This window comes from Nyctereutes procyonoides, unplaced genomic scaffold (genome assembly GCF_905146905.1).
Source record: "Nyctereutes procyonoides isolate TBG_1078 unplaced genomic scaffold, NYPRO_anot_genome, whole genome shotgun sequence".
Taxonomy (NCBI): Eukaryota; Metazoa; Chordata; class Mammalia; order Carnivora; family Canidae; genus Nyctereutes; species Nyctereutes procyonoides.
In genome coordinates this window covers 26460099-26478265 of record NW_026575044.1, presented here as the reverse complement: position 1 = coordinate 26478265, position 18167 = coordinate 26460099, and the positions used below count along the sequence as shown (strand labels likewise).

General features: G+C 40.4%; 1 protein-coding gene across 15 annotated transcripts in view; it reads left to right on the top strand.

Moving 5' to 3' along the window:
- The window catches only part of FHOD3 (formin homology 2 domain containing 3), a 463903-nt gene that overhangs the window by 300077 nt on the left and 145659 nt on the right, over window positions 1-18167 (top strand). For all 15 annotated transcript variants that reach the window (XM_055324588.1, XM_055324589.1, XM_055324587.1 and 12 more), the window contains one exon: window positions 15558-15808. In XM_055324588.1, coding sequence (XP_055180563.1) covers window positions 15558-15808 — 251 coding nt within the window. The remainder of the gene's footprint in view (window positions 1-15557; window positions 15809-18167) is intronic.

Here is an 18167-nt window from a genome sequence, read left to right as displayed (position 1 = left end):
TTATCCAGAATATACTCATCATTCCAAAAAGAAACCTCATACCTGTTAGCAGACACTTCTGTTTCTCCCTGCCTCACATACTGCATACCCCCAAACCACTAATCCATTCTATGGATTTACCTCTTCTGGACATTTCCTATAAATGGGACCATACAAAATGTGACTTTTGTGACTAGCTTTCACTTGTTTTCAGGGTTCATCTCTGTTTTAAGCATGTATCTGTACTTTGTTCTTTTTTGTGCTAATGTTCTTTTGATGGGTAACACCACATTTTGTTTACCTCTTTGTCACTTGATGGGCAGTTGGGTTATTTCCATATTTTGGCTAATATGAATAATGGTGCCATTAACATTTGTGTACAAGTTTCTGTATGAACATATACTTTCTTTTTTTATTTTTTTAAATTATTTTTTATTGGAGTTTAATTGAATATATACTTTCAATTCTCTTGGCTATATATCTAAGAGTAAAATTGCTGGTCATAATGGTAACTTGATGGGTAACTGTTTGAGGGACTGCCAGACTATTTTCCATTGAGCCTGCACCATTGTAATGAGTGTAATGAGGGTTCCAATTTCTCCTCATCTTCCTCAATGTTTATTATTGTCCTTTATTTAAAAAAATTATAGCCATCCTAGTGGGTGTGAAGTGGTACACATTTTGGTCATGATTTGCATTTCCCCAGTGACTAATGTTGACCATCTTTCCAAGTGCCTACTGGCCATTTTTCTATGTTTTGTGAAGAAATGTCTACTAAGATCCTTTGCCTATTTTTAAATTGGGTTGTTTTGTTACTCTTGAGTTGTAAGTATTCTTTACATATGCTGGATACCTGACCCTTATCAAATATAAATTTTAATATATTTTTCCCAGTATATAGGTTGTATTCCACTTCTGACCTAACTTATCAGTCTTATTCATAGTGATATATATTTTTAATCTTTCTTTTTCCACTTATAAAAATGATGTACTCGTTGAGGAATATATAAATGTAAAAGGAAAAAGTCATCCATGGCTCTGTTACTAACCATGATTAACATTTTAGTACATTTTTTCTAGCCTTTTTTTGTATATGTAGGTGTATGTAACCAGGGGCTTAATCATCTATATACAGTGTTGTGTACTGAATCTTTATTGCTAAATATGTTGGAGCCATTTTTTTTGTCATTAAATCTTTAAGAACTTAATTTTATTAGGAACATACTATTCTGTCTGTATGCATGTACCATAATGCATATAGCCAATCTCCTTTTTATTTCAGATTTGGATTATTTCTAAACTTTGTGCAATTAGACATGCTGTTATGATGGACAGCTTTATTCATAAATTTTTTTGTGCATGGCTAGAGTACTTGGAGGGATATTTCCCAGTTAAGAGGCTCCATTGTGATTTTACCAGGTAGAATTGAAGAGGCTGACATGTAATTTCACTATTTGCTACAGATCATTGTCATAAAAAGTAACAAGGGTCAGAACAGAATTATCTTTATATGATCTTAGAGAGTAGAAGAAACTGAACTAGAGATACTTGTTATCAGAGCTTTAAAGCTTCCCATAGCCACCTAGCAGGCTCTGGGCATCTTCTCCAGCTGAGCCTCATTTCCCTGGTTATCTGTTCAAACTTTTGTGTTTCCTTATTCTTATGGCTCCTAAATGAGAGGTTAAGGTAAGAATAGTAGAGGTGGAGAAGGAAGAAACTAAAGACAGTTGTCTTACATGAAGGTAGAAGGTAGACTTTTCCCAGTACGGATATCTCTTTTTACCTTAACTCCCCACCGCCTCCCATTCAGAACTCCCATCTCTGAGACTGTGCTCAACCAGAGGCTTCCATGGATACAGCTTTGGATTCTATGTAGTTGATGTATATTGGGAAGACTGCATAATGCAGGTGAATTTCCCATTAGTGAGCCATCTGGGAGTGAATTTTGAAAAGTGGCCTTGCTACCAACCCTAGGAAACTTCCTGTTTGAGGCTATACCTTCTCTTCAGCCCACCTGACTCTCAAGCTACCTCCCATCTTTCTCTTCCCCCTCATATCAGCCTTTTCAAAAGTGTTCTGTATTCACCATCTTCCTTTTATTAGATTGCTTTTTCTTAATACTTTCAGCATCAAGGTCATATTATTCACAAAAACAACGTATGTATGTTATTTAAAGAACAGTAAAACAAATACCCATTGTGATGGTTATGTGTCAACCTGACTGGGCCACAAGATGCTCAGATAATTGGTCAAAAATTAATCGAGGTGTGTCTATGAGGGGGTTTCTGGATGAGATTATGATCTGAGTTGGGAGACTGAGGAAAAGAAGATTGCCCTTGCCAGTGTGGGCAGGCCTTATCCAATCTGTTGAAGGCCTGAATAGAACAAATCCTCTCTATCTGATGGTAATGAGCTGAGACATAGGTTGCCTACTACTTTTGAACTCTATCTGACACTAATACCATTGGTTCTGAGGCTTTTGGACTGCAGATCTTGGGTCTTGTGAGCCTCCAAATCATGAGAGCCAGTTCTTTTATTATAGATATCCATACATATCCTATTTATTCTGTTTCTCTGGAGAATCCTGACTGATACCCTCATATATTTAAGAATTAGAACATTACCAGTAACTCTGAAGTGTCCTTTGTAGCCCTCCCTGGTGTCATCCCACTAATCCCCAGCACTATTCTTTTGTTTTCTTTATACTTTTACCTGAAAATCACTTATTCTGTGAGTGAACACAGAGGATCAGATTATCAAATCAGAGTCAACAGATCAGAAATCTTGTTATCTAGCTGTACTAATCTAGTTATGCTAATAATTTCAAGAATACAGATGCTATAGAGGTGCAGAGGAAGCAGGGAGGGGTCTGTCCCAGGTCTTTTCTTCATGCATCAGACGTGCTCCCTGACCCAGAAAATTGGTGAGGTCTCCAAGTGGGGATCATAGGTCTCCTCACCCAGCAAGTAGGATTCCATTATGAGACATCTCAGCTACATAGCTCAGAGTCATGTTTATAAGCCCATACATTCCAGGTTTATTTACTATAGGTAATCCTTAGCCAGTCCTGTCCTGGTAAGGACATTCCAGAAACAAGAGCTCTCATTTTAGCAAATATTGTTAGGCTATTTATTCGGTAGTCTGGTTATAAGCATACTTAACTAAAGATTAGAAGGAGTCACTTGCCTTTTCTTTCCCCAGAGGCATTGCCTTATAAAAGAAGCAAAGAGGTCACAGGCCAGCTCTTTTAACTCTTTCCTCCCGGTCTGTATCCCTAAACAACATACTGTTTAATTATATCTGTTCTCAAACTTTTAATAAAAGGAAATATATCATTTGTAGCCTTTTACAGTTTTCTCATTTGCTTATTGTTTTTTAAACTTATTCATGTGGGGGCACCTGGGTGGCTTAGTCTGTTAAGTATCTGATTCTTGATCTCAGCTCAGGTCTTGATCTCAGGGTTGTGAGCTCAAGCCCTGTGTTGGGTTCCATGCTGGGTGTGGAGCCTACTTAAAAAACAAACAAAAAACCTACCCCTGTTGTTGTGTGGAGCTCTCGTGTATTCATTTTCACTGCTGGTGAATGTATGACAATTTATTCACCTGCTGTTCTCTTGATGAATGTTGGTTGGTTTAGTTTCGTTGCTATGACAAACAGTGCTGCTGTGAGTGTTCTTGTACTTTTCTTTTGGTGTGTGTGTGCAATACTTCTTGTGTTTAAGTATCAGTTTTATTCTTGCTTTATAAAAATATTTAGAAATTTGTCTTCCTTCTCTCTGCCCTTGTTTCTGGTCCTTGATGATTTGATAGAATTCCCTTAGGGAGTTGTGTGGCCCTCTGTGAGGAGGAGTGTGTGTGTGCACTGGGTAACTTGTTTTTTCTATGGTGTTTAGTAACTATTTTTTTCTATGGTGTTTAGTCTATTTAAATTCCCTATCTTGGGGTCCCTGGGTGGCGCAGTGGTTTGGCGCCTGCCTTTGGCCTAGGGCGCGATCCTGGAGACCCGGGATCGAATCCCACATCGGGCTCCCGGTGCATGGAGCCTGCTTCTCCCTCTGCCTGTGTCTCTGCCTCTCTCTCTCTCTGTGTGACTATCATAAATAAATAAAAATTAAAAAAACAAAAAAAAAATTCCCTATCTTTACTGTGATCAATTTTGCTAAATTATATTTTATTAGGAACTTATTAATTTCATTTAGATTTTTCTAAATTTTTAAAAAATTTTATCTATTTACTCATGACAGACACACAGAGAGAGGCAGAGACAGAGGCAGAGAGAGAAGCAGGCTCCCTGCAGGCAACCCGATGTGGGACTCAATCCCAGGACTCCAGAATCACACCCTGAGTCAAAGGCAGATGCTTAACTGCTGAGCCACCCAGGCATCCCGTGTTTTGATTTTAAATGGATTAGCAAAGAGGCGTATAGTTATCTCTTATGAATGTTTTTAACTTCGTCTGTTCCAGTTAGATATTTTTCTTTGGTTATTTCATAATATTTGTTTGTAATTTTAGGTAAACTAATAGTTTGACTATTTTGTTGGGGTTTTTTCCAGATAATAATTTTGGCTTATGTATGATTTGCACTGCTTTTCTGTTTGTAACTCAATACTTCTTTTTATTTATTTATTTATTTTTAACGATTTATTTATTTATTTAATGATAGATAGATAGATAGATAGAGAATGAGGGGAGGAGGGGCCAAGGGAGAGAAAGAATCTCAAGAAGACTCCCCACTGAATGTGGTCCAGAGTCCAATGCAGGGCTTGATCTCACAACTTGAGATCATGACCTGAGCCAAAATCGAGAATCAGGCGCTCAACCTCCTGAGCTACCCAGATGCCCCTCAGTAATTGTTTTCTTTAAAGTTATTTATTTATTGAAGAGAGTGACAGAGATAGAGCACCAGTGGAGAGGAGAGGGAGAAGCAGTTTCCCTGCTGAGCAGGAAGCCTGAGGCAGGGCTCCATCACAGAACCCCGGGATCATGACCCACACCAAAAACAGACACTTAACTGACTAAGCTACCCAGGTGCCCCTCAATACTTGTTTTTAAAATTGAGGTATGGTTGACATACAATATCCTATTAGGTATACATCATAATGATTTCAGTGGTTTTATACATTATGAAATGATCCCCATAAGTTTAGTTATCTGTCACCGTACAAAGTTATTGACCATATTCCCTGTGCTGTACATTACATCCCCATGACTTACTTATTTTATAACTGAAAGTTTGTACCTCTTAATCCCCTTCATCTATTTCCCTTGTCTGAACCCATCTCTCCTCTATAACTAGAGTTCAACAGATCAGATGGGGCCTGCCCACACTGGCAAGGGCAATCTTCTTTGCTCTTATATCTATGAGTCTGTTTTGTTGGTTTGTTTAGTTTTTTCATGTTCCATGTATAAGTAAAATAATGTATTTATCTTTCTCTGTTGGACTTATTTCACTTAGCACTCTACCCTCTCAGTCCATCCGTGTTGTTGCAAATAACAAGATTTTGTTCTGTTTTATGGCTGAGTAATATTCCTTGGTGTATATATACCACATCTTTATCCATTCACATGTCAGTAGACACTCAGGCTGCTTCCATAGCTTGGCTATTATAAATAAAACTGCAATAAACATAAGGGTACATATATCTCTTTTGAATTGCTGTTTTCATTTTCTTTGGAGAAATACCCAGAAGTGGGATTGCTGGATCATAGAGTAGTTCTATTTTTAACTTTCTGAGGAATCTCTATGCTGTTTTCCAGAGTGACTGCACCAATTTATGTTCCCACCAATGGTGCACAAAGGTTCCCGTTTTCCCACATCCTCACCAACACATGTTATTTCTTGCCTTTTTGATAACAGCTGATCTTGACTAGTGTAAGGTGATATCTCACTGTGATTTTGATATGTGTATCCCTGATGATTTGTGATGTTGAGCATTTTTCCTGTATCTGTTGGCCATCTGGATGTTTTCTTTGGAAAAATATCTAAGTTCTCTGCTTATTTTTTAATTGGGCTGTTTGGGTAGTTTTGGAGGTTCTTGATATATTTTGGATATTAACTCCTTATTGGATGTGTGATTTGCAAATACCTTCTCCCATTTAGTAGGTTGCCTTTTTTTTTTCTTTGTTGATGGTTTCCTTCACTGTACAAAAAGTTTTTTAGTTTGATATAATCCCATTTGTTTATTTTTGCTTTTGCTAACCTTGCCTCAGGAGACTGGTCTAGAAAAATATTGCTGAAGTTGATATCAGAGCTTATTGCCTGTTTTCTTCTAGGAATTTTGTGGTTTCAGGTCTTATATTCATGTCTTTAGATTTGATTTTCAGTTTATTTTTGTGTATGGTGTAAGAAAGTGGTCCAGTTTGATTTTTTTAATATGTAGCTGTGCAGTTTTCCTATCTCCATTTATTGAAGAGGCTGTCTTTTTTTTTTTTTGAGGCTGTCTTTTCCCCATTGTATATTCTTGCCTCCTTTGTCAGAGATTTATTGAGCACATAAGCATGGTCTTATTTCTGTCCTATTGATCTATATATGTATGTTTGTGTTAGCACTATACTGTTTTGATTACTATAGCTTTGTATTATAGTTTGAAATCATGGAGCATGATAACTCCAGCTTTTTCTTTCTCAAGATTGCTTTGGCTGTTTGGGGTCTTCTGTGGTTCCACACAAATTTTAGGATTATTTGTTCCACTTCTATGAAAATGCCATTGGTATTTTGATGGAGATTGCATTGAATCTGTAGATTACTTGGGTAGTATGGACATTTTAACAGTATTCTTCCAATCCAGCAGAATGGCATATTTTCCTCTTATTTGTGTCTTCTTCAATTTCTTTCATCAGTGTTTCGTAGTTTTTAGAACATAGGTTTTTCACCTCATTGGTTAAATTTAATCTTAGATATTTTTTGGGTGCAATTGTAAATGTGATTCTTTTCTAATTTTTCTTTCTGATAGTTCATTATTAGTATATAGAAACACAACCAATTTCTGAATGCTTTGTATCCTATAACTTTATTAAATTCACTTATGAGTTCTAATCATTTTTCAGCAGAGTCTTTAGAACTTTATATAGTATCATATCTGTGAATAGTGATACTTTTGCTAATTCCTTTCCAATTTGGATGCCTTTTATTTTTTTTACTTGCCTAATTGGTGTGGTTAGGACTCCAGATACTATATTGATTAAAAGTGATGAGAACTAGCATCCTTGTCTATTTCTGATCTTAGAGGAAAAGTTTTAGCTTTTTTCTGTTGAGTATGATGTTAGCTCTGCATTTGTCATAAATGGCTTTTATTATATTAACATATTTCCTTCTATACCCACTTTTGAGAGTTTTCATTATAAATAGACATTGAATTTTGTCAGAGCCTTTTCTTCACCTGCTGAGATGAACATATGATTTTTATCCCTTGTTAATGTGATGTATCATGTTGATTGATTTGTGGATGTTAAACCAGCCTTGCATCTCTGGAATAAATCCCACTTGATTATGGTATATGATCCTTTTAATATATTGATAAATTTCTTTTGCTAATATTTTATTGATAATTTTTGCAACAATGTTCATTAGGGATATTAGCCTGTAATGTGTGTGTGTTGGGGAGAGGGGTATCTATCTGGTTTTGGTATCAGGGTAATGCTGGCCTCATAAAATGAGTTTGGAAGTGTTCCTTCCTCTTCAAATTTTTATCTTTATAATTTTCTTCTTTAACTTTGTTTTACTGTATTATTCTTTTTCTAGTTTTTTTAGTTGGTTACTTAATTGACTTCTTTACATTTATTAACCATCCTCATGTTCCTAGACTATAACCCATTTGGTGATAATGTATTCTTTTTAAAATATGCTCTTAGAATTCTGTTTCTTACTAACTTCTTTAGGATTTGTACACAAGTATTCTTAAGTGTAAGATTGGCTTCCCCCTCATCCTCCCTCCACCTCTTCCCTTCCTTTCCTTTTTGTGTGCCATTTTTATCAGTTTGGGCATCACTGTTTTGGTAGCATTTTGAAAGACTGATGCTAGTATTCATGATACCTGTGTGTTGCTTCTGTGTTTCTGGTGGCTAAGTGTAGAAATGGCTCCAGGATATCTCTCTGATCATTCCTCCTCAGTGTCCTCCCCTGGATCCTTTCTCTGACCCCCCTTTCATTGTTGGGATTTCCTTATGAGACCTCGTCTCTCAGTCTATGTTGCCTGTTCTAATTTACCTAGTGAGTTCTGCAGCTTTTGAGGCTGGTGGCTGATATTTGACCTTGAGCTTTTGCCAAGGCCCATGGCTGCCTGCCTCCCTGCCTGTGTCTCTTCTTGTGTTACTTTCATTCATGGGGGCCTGTTATATATCACGTACTTTGCTGGGGTTAAAAATACAGAGAGAAGTTCTATCCCTGACAAGGGAACTTTAAATCTATAGTCTAAGACAAGCAAGTGGCTAATTCCTCTAGCAGCTAAATGTAATGGAGCAGAGGGACATAGATGGTACCTTGGAAGCTCTGTGTTGGGGATGGCTACTTGGAAGCTCACATGGCGTGTAACCAGCTCTAACTGAACTTTATTTTTCTCCCAGGAAAAAATAAAAATCCTGCATAATCTGTTCATTTCTCTACTTCGTGCAGTAGAGTCTCCCATGTTTCAAACATGGAGCTATCCTAGACTCCTTTCTCTTTCCTCTGCTTACCACCCCCACCCCCACCCCATTTAGAAATCTGACTGCTGAAAACCTCATTTCTCCATTCCCCTAGCTCGGTCCTATTGTTTCTTACCTGAATTATTGTGTCTTCTCATTCATTTGTTCCTCTGTGAATTTGTTTATTCATCAGAGCTTTATTGAGCACCTACTATCTTCAGATACTATTCTAGGCCCCAGGACATACACTGAACTAGACAAGGCCATTGCCCTCAGGGAGTACACACTCTGATGGGGTTCAGTGACCAAGTACATGAATAAATCAAGAATCTGAGGCTTCAAACATGTCTATGAAAAGAGACAGGATGAAGTTGGGGTGAGAGAATGAGGCAGGGACGGGGAAGACCTTTCTGAGAAGATGGCCTAAAGAAAGACCATGATGGAGGACAAAGCAGTGAGAGAGCTTTGGCATGGCAGGTGGAAAAGGTCAAAAAGAGGTTGGTGTGACAGGAGTGGGTAGGATCTAGGGAAGCAGTATGAGCTGAGCCTGGTGAGGCTGGCATCCTAGAGGGGCTGCATCCCATGGGGACTTCTCTACTTTCTTCCTTTTCCTAATTCCGAGCAACTGGAAAAAAAATCCTCCTGAAATCAGATCTGACTATGCCATTCCTCCTCCATTTAAGAGAACAAATTCAAGTAAGCAAGTGAGTGAATGAATATATGAAAAAATGTTTTTATGGCTAGCAGGATGAAGCCCAAATACCTTGAGTTGGTACAAGGACCTACATACTGGGTAGCCTTTACGTTCCTGTGACCTTGTCTCTGGCCACTCCTACTGTGTCTCTGGAGTTATCTCCTGTCTCCTGAATATGAAATGCAGGCCTAGGGGCAGAAGGCAGGCAAGAGGCTTTCCTTTATCTGTTCTCTTTTATTTACCACAGTTCTTCCTCTGAGTTCTCGCAGTTGGCAAATTCCTACTCCTGTAGGAGTCACCATAGATGTCCCCTTATTCACAAGGCCTTCATGGCAAGATAGAAGGAGTTTCTGCTGCTTGTCCCCTGCTCTTTGCTCACGACTTACAAAAGAGAACTTGCTATGACCATACTTCAGACTGAGCAGTCCTCAGGATGTACTTGTCTGTCTTCCTTTGAGCTGCTGCTTTGAGTTATTTCTCATTTCCCTCTTTGGGCCCAGGGCTCAGCAGTGTGCCGACCCAGAGTAGATGTTCAGTAAGTGCTTGAATGAAGATCTCTTTTAAATATCATTTGTTTTATGACTGTATTTGTCAATTGCCAGGTTGAAGGAAGGGCATGATTTAATCAGAATGCAGCTCTCTTAAAGGAAAGATGCCTTGAATAATTTCTCAAGGTGACAACTCAATGCTTGAGATACTGGGCAGAGTCGGGGTTTTATTCCTTTTTTGAAAGTTAATGTTTTGAAAAATATTTACTGCCACAGGACAACTAAGTTCAGTATATGCAGGGGCAGAAAGGAGACCTGTGAGTGGAGCCAGACTTTTGCACACAAAGGACTATGAATGTTTTCAAATAATTACAGAGAACTTGGTTGGGCTTCTAAAATTCTTCCTCATAGTGGAGGATGTCTGGTGACCACATGTCCTGGACTTTCTGGGGACAGGCCCAATTCCATGTAATTTAATTCCATTTCAGAGAGGTGACTTAATTCTTGTTTAATTAAATTCACTTTAATTCTTATAGCTTCATATGAGTTTTCAAAGTACATAAATGCACAAGTCAAAATATAAAATCTTTTGTCAGATTATATGTTCTAATTTTTGATTCTAAAAATGTGGTCGTGGTAATGGAAAAGCATATTAAGGCTGAAAGACTTGGGGAGTGGGGAGTGGAGAGTGTGATAATGTGATTTATTTTGAGAAATATATATTTGGTTATTATCCTCGTTTCTGACTCATAGCTCCCCAAACCTTTGAAACTTCCAAAGTGTTGAGAGTGATAAAGGTATATTTTGTTACGTTAGGTGACTTTTGGAAAGCACCTAAAGGTAGGGGCTGGTTGCCAAAAGAGGACCAACTCTGTGATCAAATGGTTGGAATTTTCAGTCCCACTCCCTGATTTCCTGGGGCTGGAGGTTGGATCCTCCACTGGCTGAAGACTTAGTCATAACTATATCATGAAGCTTCCATAAAAACCCAAGAGGACAGCTTTTTGGTCTTTTTTGGAGACTTTCCAATCTTGCGGAAGCAGAATGCTCCTGCATACCACCAAGTTCTATGAAGACAGAAGCTCCTTTGTTTGGGAATTTGCCGTATGTATCTCTTAATCTGGCTGTTTCATATTTTTTTATCATATCATTTAATAAACTGATAAATGTACGTAAATGTTTCCATGAGTTCTGTGAACCACTCCAGCAAGTTAATTGAACCTAAAGAGGAGGTTTTTGGAACCTCCAATCTGGTTAGTTAGAACCATAGGCATCCAAATTAGGGTGGGGGGCAGTGTGGCAGTCTTGTAGAACTGAACTGTTAACCTAGGTTATTTGATGCTGTCTCTGAGTAGATAGTGTCAGAACTGAGTTGAATTGAGTTTAATTCTTAGATATCCTGCTGGTGTCCAAGAATTGCTTGAGCCCCGCAGCCCCCTCCCAGTGTTGGAATTGGGTTCAGAAACTCTAAAAGAAAGGGGTAACTATTACTTTTAAGAATAATTAATCAACAGGTCCAATCTCTTAAATCTTTTCTTGTCATAGGTGATTTTAAAATTATGTATCAGTTACTCTTGCTGCAAGAGTTACTTTTTGCTCAAGCCAAAAACAGTGACCTAAAACAGCATTTATTGCTTATGATTCTATGGGTCAGACATTTGGCCTGGTTCAGCTGAGAGGTTGATTATATCAGAGAGCTGCCGTTATCTGGTGGCCTGACTGGGTATAGTCTAAGATGGCCTCATTCACTTAGTTTGGCATTTGGTGTTGGCTGTTGGTTGGGCTTTGTGTCTTTAACAGCCTAGCCTACACTTCTTAACGTGGTAACAGCTTTTCAGAAGGGCAAGTCCCAATGTGCAAACACTTTTCAAGCCTTGTTTGCATCCTGTTTGCTGATGTCCCATTGACCAAAGCAAGACCCAGAGAAAATGGGCTCAATGTAGGACGGGCTACACAAGAGTGAGGCAACAGGGAGGCATGGTCCTCTGGGAGCCTGGCACTGTTATAGTCCTCTACAAGCTGTCATTGGCATAATTCCTTCTTGAAATGTTACTAGTACTGGCATCCACTTCATCTAAAAGATGCGTCAAAATGTATAGGTATGGATGTATGTATAGGAATAAAAAGAAAATGAGATAGCAGTATGGAAAAAGATTGTATCTATTATGTGAAGATGGCTGCCTGTCACAATCTTAGTAGTAACATAATGATATAAACTCAAAGAAATGTAGTAGCTTTTGACTTCTATCAAGAATGTTCATATTGTTGGATATTTGATAATATTAAGAAATTAAGTGGAACAGTATGGTGGTTATGGTTTTTCAAATATCCTTATCTTTTAGGGATATATACTAAAATATTTACAGATGATATGGTCTGGAATTTACTTCAAAGTCTGGGATTGGGGGCAGGGAGTAGAGTATAAATAACACAAGATTGGACAGGGTTGATACTTGTTGAGCTATCAGGGGCGATAAACACATCACAGTCTTCATATTCTCTTTCATACTTTGTGTATGTTTGAACATTTCCATGATAAAAACTTGAAAAGAGTATTCAGATCATTCACTAGCCTTAACAACTGATGGAAGTTGCCACAGATACCCCTCTAAACTGCTTCTAACTGCTTTCCTAGTAAGGTAGGGCAGAGTATGCAAGCCATCGTGGCTGGATTTGGCAACTGCTTGCTCCTCTTCTGGGTTTTAGTGTGTATAAACAGTGCTCTACATCTAATTGAAAGAACTAAAAGACATTTGCTGAGGGGCCCAGCAAGTGAAACACTTCCTCATTAGGGAGAGACTAGAGATTCTCTGGGACACTGCTGATCTCATCTTGTGTTTGCTGGAGGACACTCATTACACATGTAGTTAATTAGATTTGGGAGCACAGAATCGGAGGAAGAGTTGCGGTAAGTGCTGTCCTCTCCAGGTCCTTGCCAGCCCTGCATGTTCTTGACTAATTTGTTGTGCTCCCTAGAATCTGAAGAATTGGGCACTGCTGCTGTGGCCCCGCATGTGATCATAAAGCCTCTCTTTCTATCTTCAGTAGGTACTGGTGGTTCTATGATTCTTCTTGTAAGAACAAAATCATGAGTGAACACCAGGGCCAAATTTCATGTTATACAGTTGCTCACTGTGAGGCCCAAGGCTGCCATTGAATCTACTGGGATTCTGTGGTTCATACCCCCTTCTGTGCACCCCGTTCTCTTTTTAAAAAGATAGATGTTTTGCTGAGGCGCTGAACTTTAGAAAGCCCCCATTAAAATTTGTTTTATGAGGTTGCTTTGATAATTTTTCCAGATTTTTCTTTTCATTTAAACTTTTTGATTGTCTCCAACTTCTCTGACAAAAGGCAGTTAATGTGGGTTTCGCTTTGCGCACACAGAGTGTGCCTCTCTCTGAAAGGAGCTGTGAGAGGCATGCTATTTGATCCTTGGATCTCTGAGGTTAGACAAGGAATTAGAAATATCTGAACTCTACTTTATCCCCTAATCTTATCATTCCAAATGTGTGCTTAATAAGAAGCAGAATCAATACTTTGGGTCAGGATAAGTTCAAATGGTCTAGAATTTTTATATCTAAAAATGAAGAAAAAATAACTGGTTAGAAATACTATATAAATACTGTCCTTCATTAAGTGTGCAATCATTCTCAAACTTTCCCAGAGAATGTTTAACACATTTAAAGTGTTAATGTTGAGATGATAAATGTGATAACCAAATGCATCCTGTCTTTCTTAGTTCCTGTAATGATATTGGAGAAGAGACCCCTTAGAAAACTGACTTATCCAGTGACATCTTATTTTTGTTCTTTCCAATGACATTTTCTAACAAGGCTTTTTCTGAACTCTTACCAATTGTTACCTCAAACCTTCCCAAATTATGTCTGACTATTAAATTTTGGGAGAACAAATAGTCAAAATATTATTAAATTGTCCTCAGATATCTGAGAGTTTGTAATAAAATGTATCTGGGACAGAGATAGTTTTCACTAAATCAATCTTACCCAACAGCCACAGCTAGAGGAAACTAGAGATGGGACAGATAAAAGGGGGGTGTATACCCCTGTGAAACTGGCCACATGTCCCAGGTGTTCATCCCTGTAGACCAGGATGAGAGTGGCCAACCTGACCTTATCACAGTCAAGCTCACCTTACTAGATGAGCATAGATGGCAAAACTTAGGACACAGGGGACCACTTATTTTGCAGTAGCTTAGTTTTCTATAGATAGGTGATATTAAGACCGTATCGCATGGTTAGCCAGTCTGGGTCTCCATTCTCTCACCTGTCTGGACTGAGCTGTGAAATGTGACCGGGAGCATCTGTAGGGCTGGAGAACTGGAATCTTTGGGGATGCAGGACTGTGGAACTCCTTGGTTACCTTGACAAGTCAGAGAGACTGCTGGATTTGGTTGGGACTGGCTCAGGCTTGCCAGTTCTGTGAGATGGAGGAACTTGTGGGCAGCCTGGGCCCCTTCACTTGATGGCCTAGCTTGAGGAAGGATAGTCATATTTATTGAGTACCAGCCACATAAATCATCTTTATAGAAGCTATTCTTACCTCAGTCCTGCAAATGTAATATGATTAGCCTCACGTGGCAAGCTAGAGAAAAGGCAAGTTATTAGCTGAAGGTCACACCTGGTTCGTGAGTGGCACAGCCGGCATGCATGGAAAGGTCTAGTCTAGTCATCGACAACTCGTGCTTTTCCTACTTTCCAGTTTTAGCAAGGGCAGGCACAGGAATCACTTACAGAAGCTGGTGATACAGGTGAGCGTCGCCCCAGGCTGGGAAGAGCGGGCATGGGTAAGGACGGAGCCATGCAAAAGCACATGGTGTCATAACCTAAAATGAGGCAGCCGTGGAGCAGGACCCAGGACAGAGCAAGATTAAGAGATGGCAGAGCTGGGCCTCCAGAGAGGGCACCAACTAGGAGCAGGACTAAAATACCCTTTGGAAGAGAGTGGCGGTATGGGGGCACGGTGCCAGCTGGCTCGGCTTTCCACAAGAAATCCAGAGTGGTAAAGCGTAGGCAATTATTCTTCTGCAAAATATGCGTTACTTTTAAGAGGAGATGTAACAAAATCAACTAATCCAGAGGTGAAGTCTATTTCTGGTGTGTATTTTTGTGACTAGCCTATGCAGGCTCCCTAGTGTAATTTCAGGCCCCGCCCCTCCCCAGGGACCAGGCTGGGAGGCAGCCCGATAGCAGCAGTGCCAAGCAGAGGCACTGACCTCAGGCAGTACGTGCTGCTGCACTAGGCCTCTTGAAAGGATCCGTGGGTGAGGCCAGCCCCACTCACCTGCCTCTTGTGGCTTTTGCCTCTGACCAGAATCCTTGCCAGGCTCTTCTGAGCACCCTCGTTGGGAAGCAAGCTCAGGAATGATCAGATACTCGAGGGCTCGCTGCAGTTGGGCTTCAGGACAGACCTCGCCTCCTGGACCAGAGCAGAGCAAAGGGTGGGCCAGGAGAGATGTAGCCCCGGAAACGACAGTGTTGGGCTCCAGGGTAAAGATCCTAAGTACAGAGTACTTCTCAGGCCTTCTTGGGGTATCTGTCCCATTTGACTGGGAAAATTACAGTGGCAAGCATCTTTAAGTACGCAGCCTGCACTTTGGCACGCGAGTGGTTGTGAAGATCTTGCAGAGAGGCTGAGTTAGCAGGATGGAAAGAATGTTAAGTCCCCATTAGGGCGACCCTGGAATGCAAATCACACCTTCGGTCTCTGAGAGGATGTCAAGTCTGACCTTGCACCGGGCGCTCTCTGCTTTTTCAGGTGGCACTGCGGCACGAGGATGGCGATGAGACTGCAGAGCTGCCCCCGAGCGGGCGCCGCGACCGGAGGAGGGCCAGCGTGTGTTCCGGTGGCAGCAGCAGCGCTGCGGGCGAGCAGCGGGGCCTGGACCGCAGGCGGAGCCGCAGGCACTCGGTGCAGAGCATCAGGAGTCCTCTGTCGGCCCCCACCAGTCCCTGCTCCCAGTCGGCCCCTGGCTTCAAGCCCAGTCAAGTAGGAGAGCACTTTGAAAAGTAAGCATTAACCCAGCCCTTGAGAGGGGTGGAAGGACCTTGAAAAGGTGGGAGGGGTCACAACTCCGCAGGTACTGACCCCCATGACTTGATCCCTGCCTCTTTTCCACCCTTCAAACACCACCCCCAGAATCCCTTGGAATGTCCTATGGCTAGGGGTCCCCGGTGATAGGCACAGATTTGATCTTACTAAGCCCACGAGCTCTTCTTCATGCATTTGTGTTTTTGTATTCATATCTCACTTAATATCTGTTCAGAAAATCTGTGCTTTATCAAATAGAAAAGCATCCAGAACACAAACTTTACCATCCTGTAAATGTAAGATCATAAGAGTCTTGAGATACTTGTAGCAGTACGTAATTGAGGTAGTTAAATAGAATAAGTCCTGTGTGAGTTAAATATAATGTATAAATATAAACATGTATGCAAATATACATTATTTATAATAAATATATTTATGTATATGAGTAGATACATGTAAGTTTCAGTAAATGTTATTGCCATCATTTTTGCCTTAAAGATATAAGGTATGATCTCTGCCCTTATCAATCTCACATGTGGGCTGGGAGAAAGTAAGAATAAGGAAGACAGATAGGAAGAAGTAAAAAGGTTGATCTCATGAGAAATTATATATGTGATATATCCACACACACACACACACACACACACAAAGTAATAAATTTTTGACAAAATCTATAGGAACTTAGAAATGGTTCTATAAAGCAGAAATGCAACAAAAGGATGGTCATGCTGTTCTGGAGTCTGGGTCCACTGATATCTTCCCAAGTGAATGCTGTCAGTTCCCTAGGATGATGGAGCTCTGGGGACCAGTCCATGCCAGCCAAGTCCACCTGGACTGACTGGCACACTAGCTTGCCAATGCATTACCACCTCCTCTGGCATGTGGAAGCCCTGCTCACATCATTTGGCTGGAGCATTTTCTGTCATCATGGAGATCCACCTGGGAGCCAAACGTAGGTCATGAGTGCCTGGTGAAGAAAATAACTCAGAACTAAGTTGGATGACCTTAAGAGAATGATCAAGATATGTCTCTTCCTCTCCATCCCTAAGGGAGCATCCACCCCCCTATCTTGAGAGATGCCCTGAGCAGTCTGTTACTCATGGGATCACTTGATCCATGCCTCTGGGTGCCTCCTGACACAGAAGGAGAGGAAAGCTTTAGTCTTAAAAGGAAAGCTTTAGAGAGTGATGTGTAAGACATGATCCACACTGACACCATTCTCTACCACATAACTATCCATCTGCAGATTTTTCTGCTCCTAAGAGTCTGCATAGAATGAGCTCTGTTACAATGAAAAGGAGAACAAAACTTCTAAACAGATTGAGGAATGAGAACATCTACCATTGCACCTTGTGGTCTAGTAGCTTCAAGAAACTTAGTGCTCAAAGGACACTTAAAGTTCTCTTCAGCCCTGCTCCTAGCTAATGGCTTCAGAAATTAACATGGGGAGAAGTGTATATGGTGCACCGAAAATCTATATTTAAAACCATCACAGATGCTGAAGAAAGTCATTTGGAGTCCTTATCAGTAGTATCTTGCTGTGTCCAACATGAGTCATGTAGATGCCAGTCTGTCTGTTTCTAACCTTTTCAATGATCCCCATATTGTGAGCCCTGATGGCCATGCCTTGTGACTGGTTGGCAAGGATGTCAGCAGTAGAGTGGACCACTGTGGTCACAGTTCACAGTTTTGAGGTGTGGGGCTCGGGGGATCTGGAATGGGAAGCCACTCATGAAGCTCTGCATGCTTCTTGTCTCATTCTTTTCAAATAGGACTGATTTTTCATTTTACTGAAATTAGTATTTTGATGTAAATTTATAGGTTTTATTTGAGAAGAATACACTGTCCCGCTTGTAAAGAGAGATAACATTTTACAGACTGATGATGAAGTAAGTGGCTTCATCCATGAAGCCTGTTGGAGGGGTTTTGCCCTCTGGCCCCAAAACAAGAGTACAATTTTGGCAGAGGTAGGAGTGAAATACAGGGAGAGGGTGACGAGAAGCCGAATGGGAAATGATCCCTGCATGCATAGCTTAGTCACCTGCTCAACATCTGTGCCTCCAAATAGGACCTTAGAATCAAGTAGTTCATTGTGTCAGACTCCCCATAGACCTTGAAAGACACAGAAGCATGCCTGACCTAGATCATTCTTCATCTATGTGAGCATTTTGGCCCTAGTTACTGCTAACTTGTAGCAACATGCCTTCCATATGCCACATAGGAATTTTAGACTGGATTTTGTAATTCTGACCCAACCAATTGCCAGTACTTTAGAAAAGAAGATGATAGGTTAGAGATTCGTGTAGCCCTAAAATGCATATGGCACTCTCCACTCAG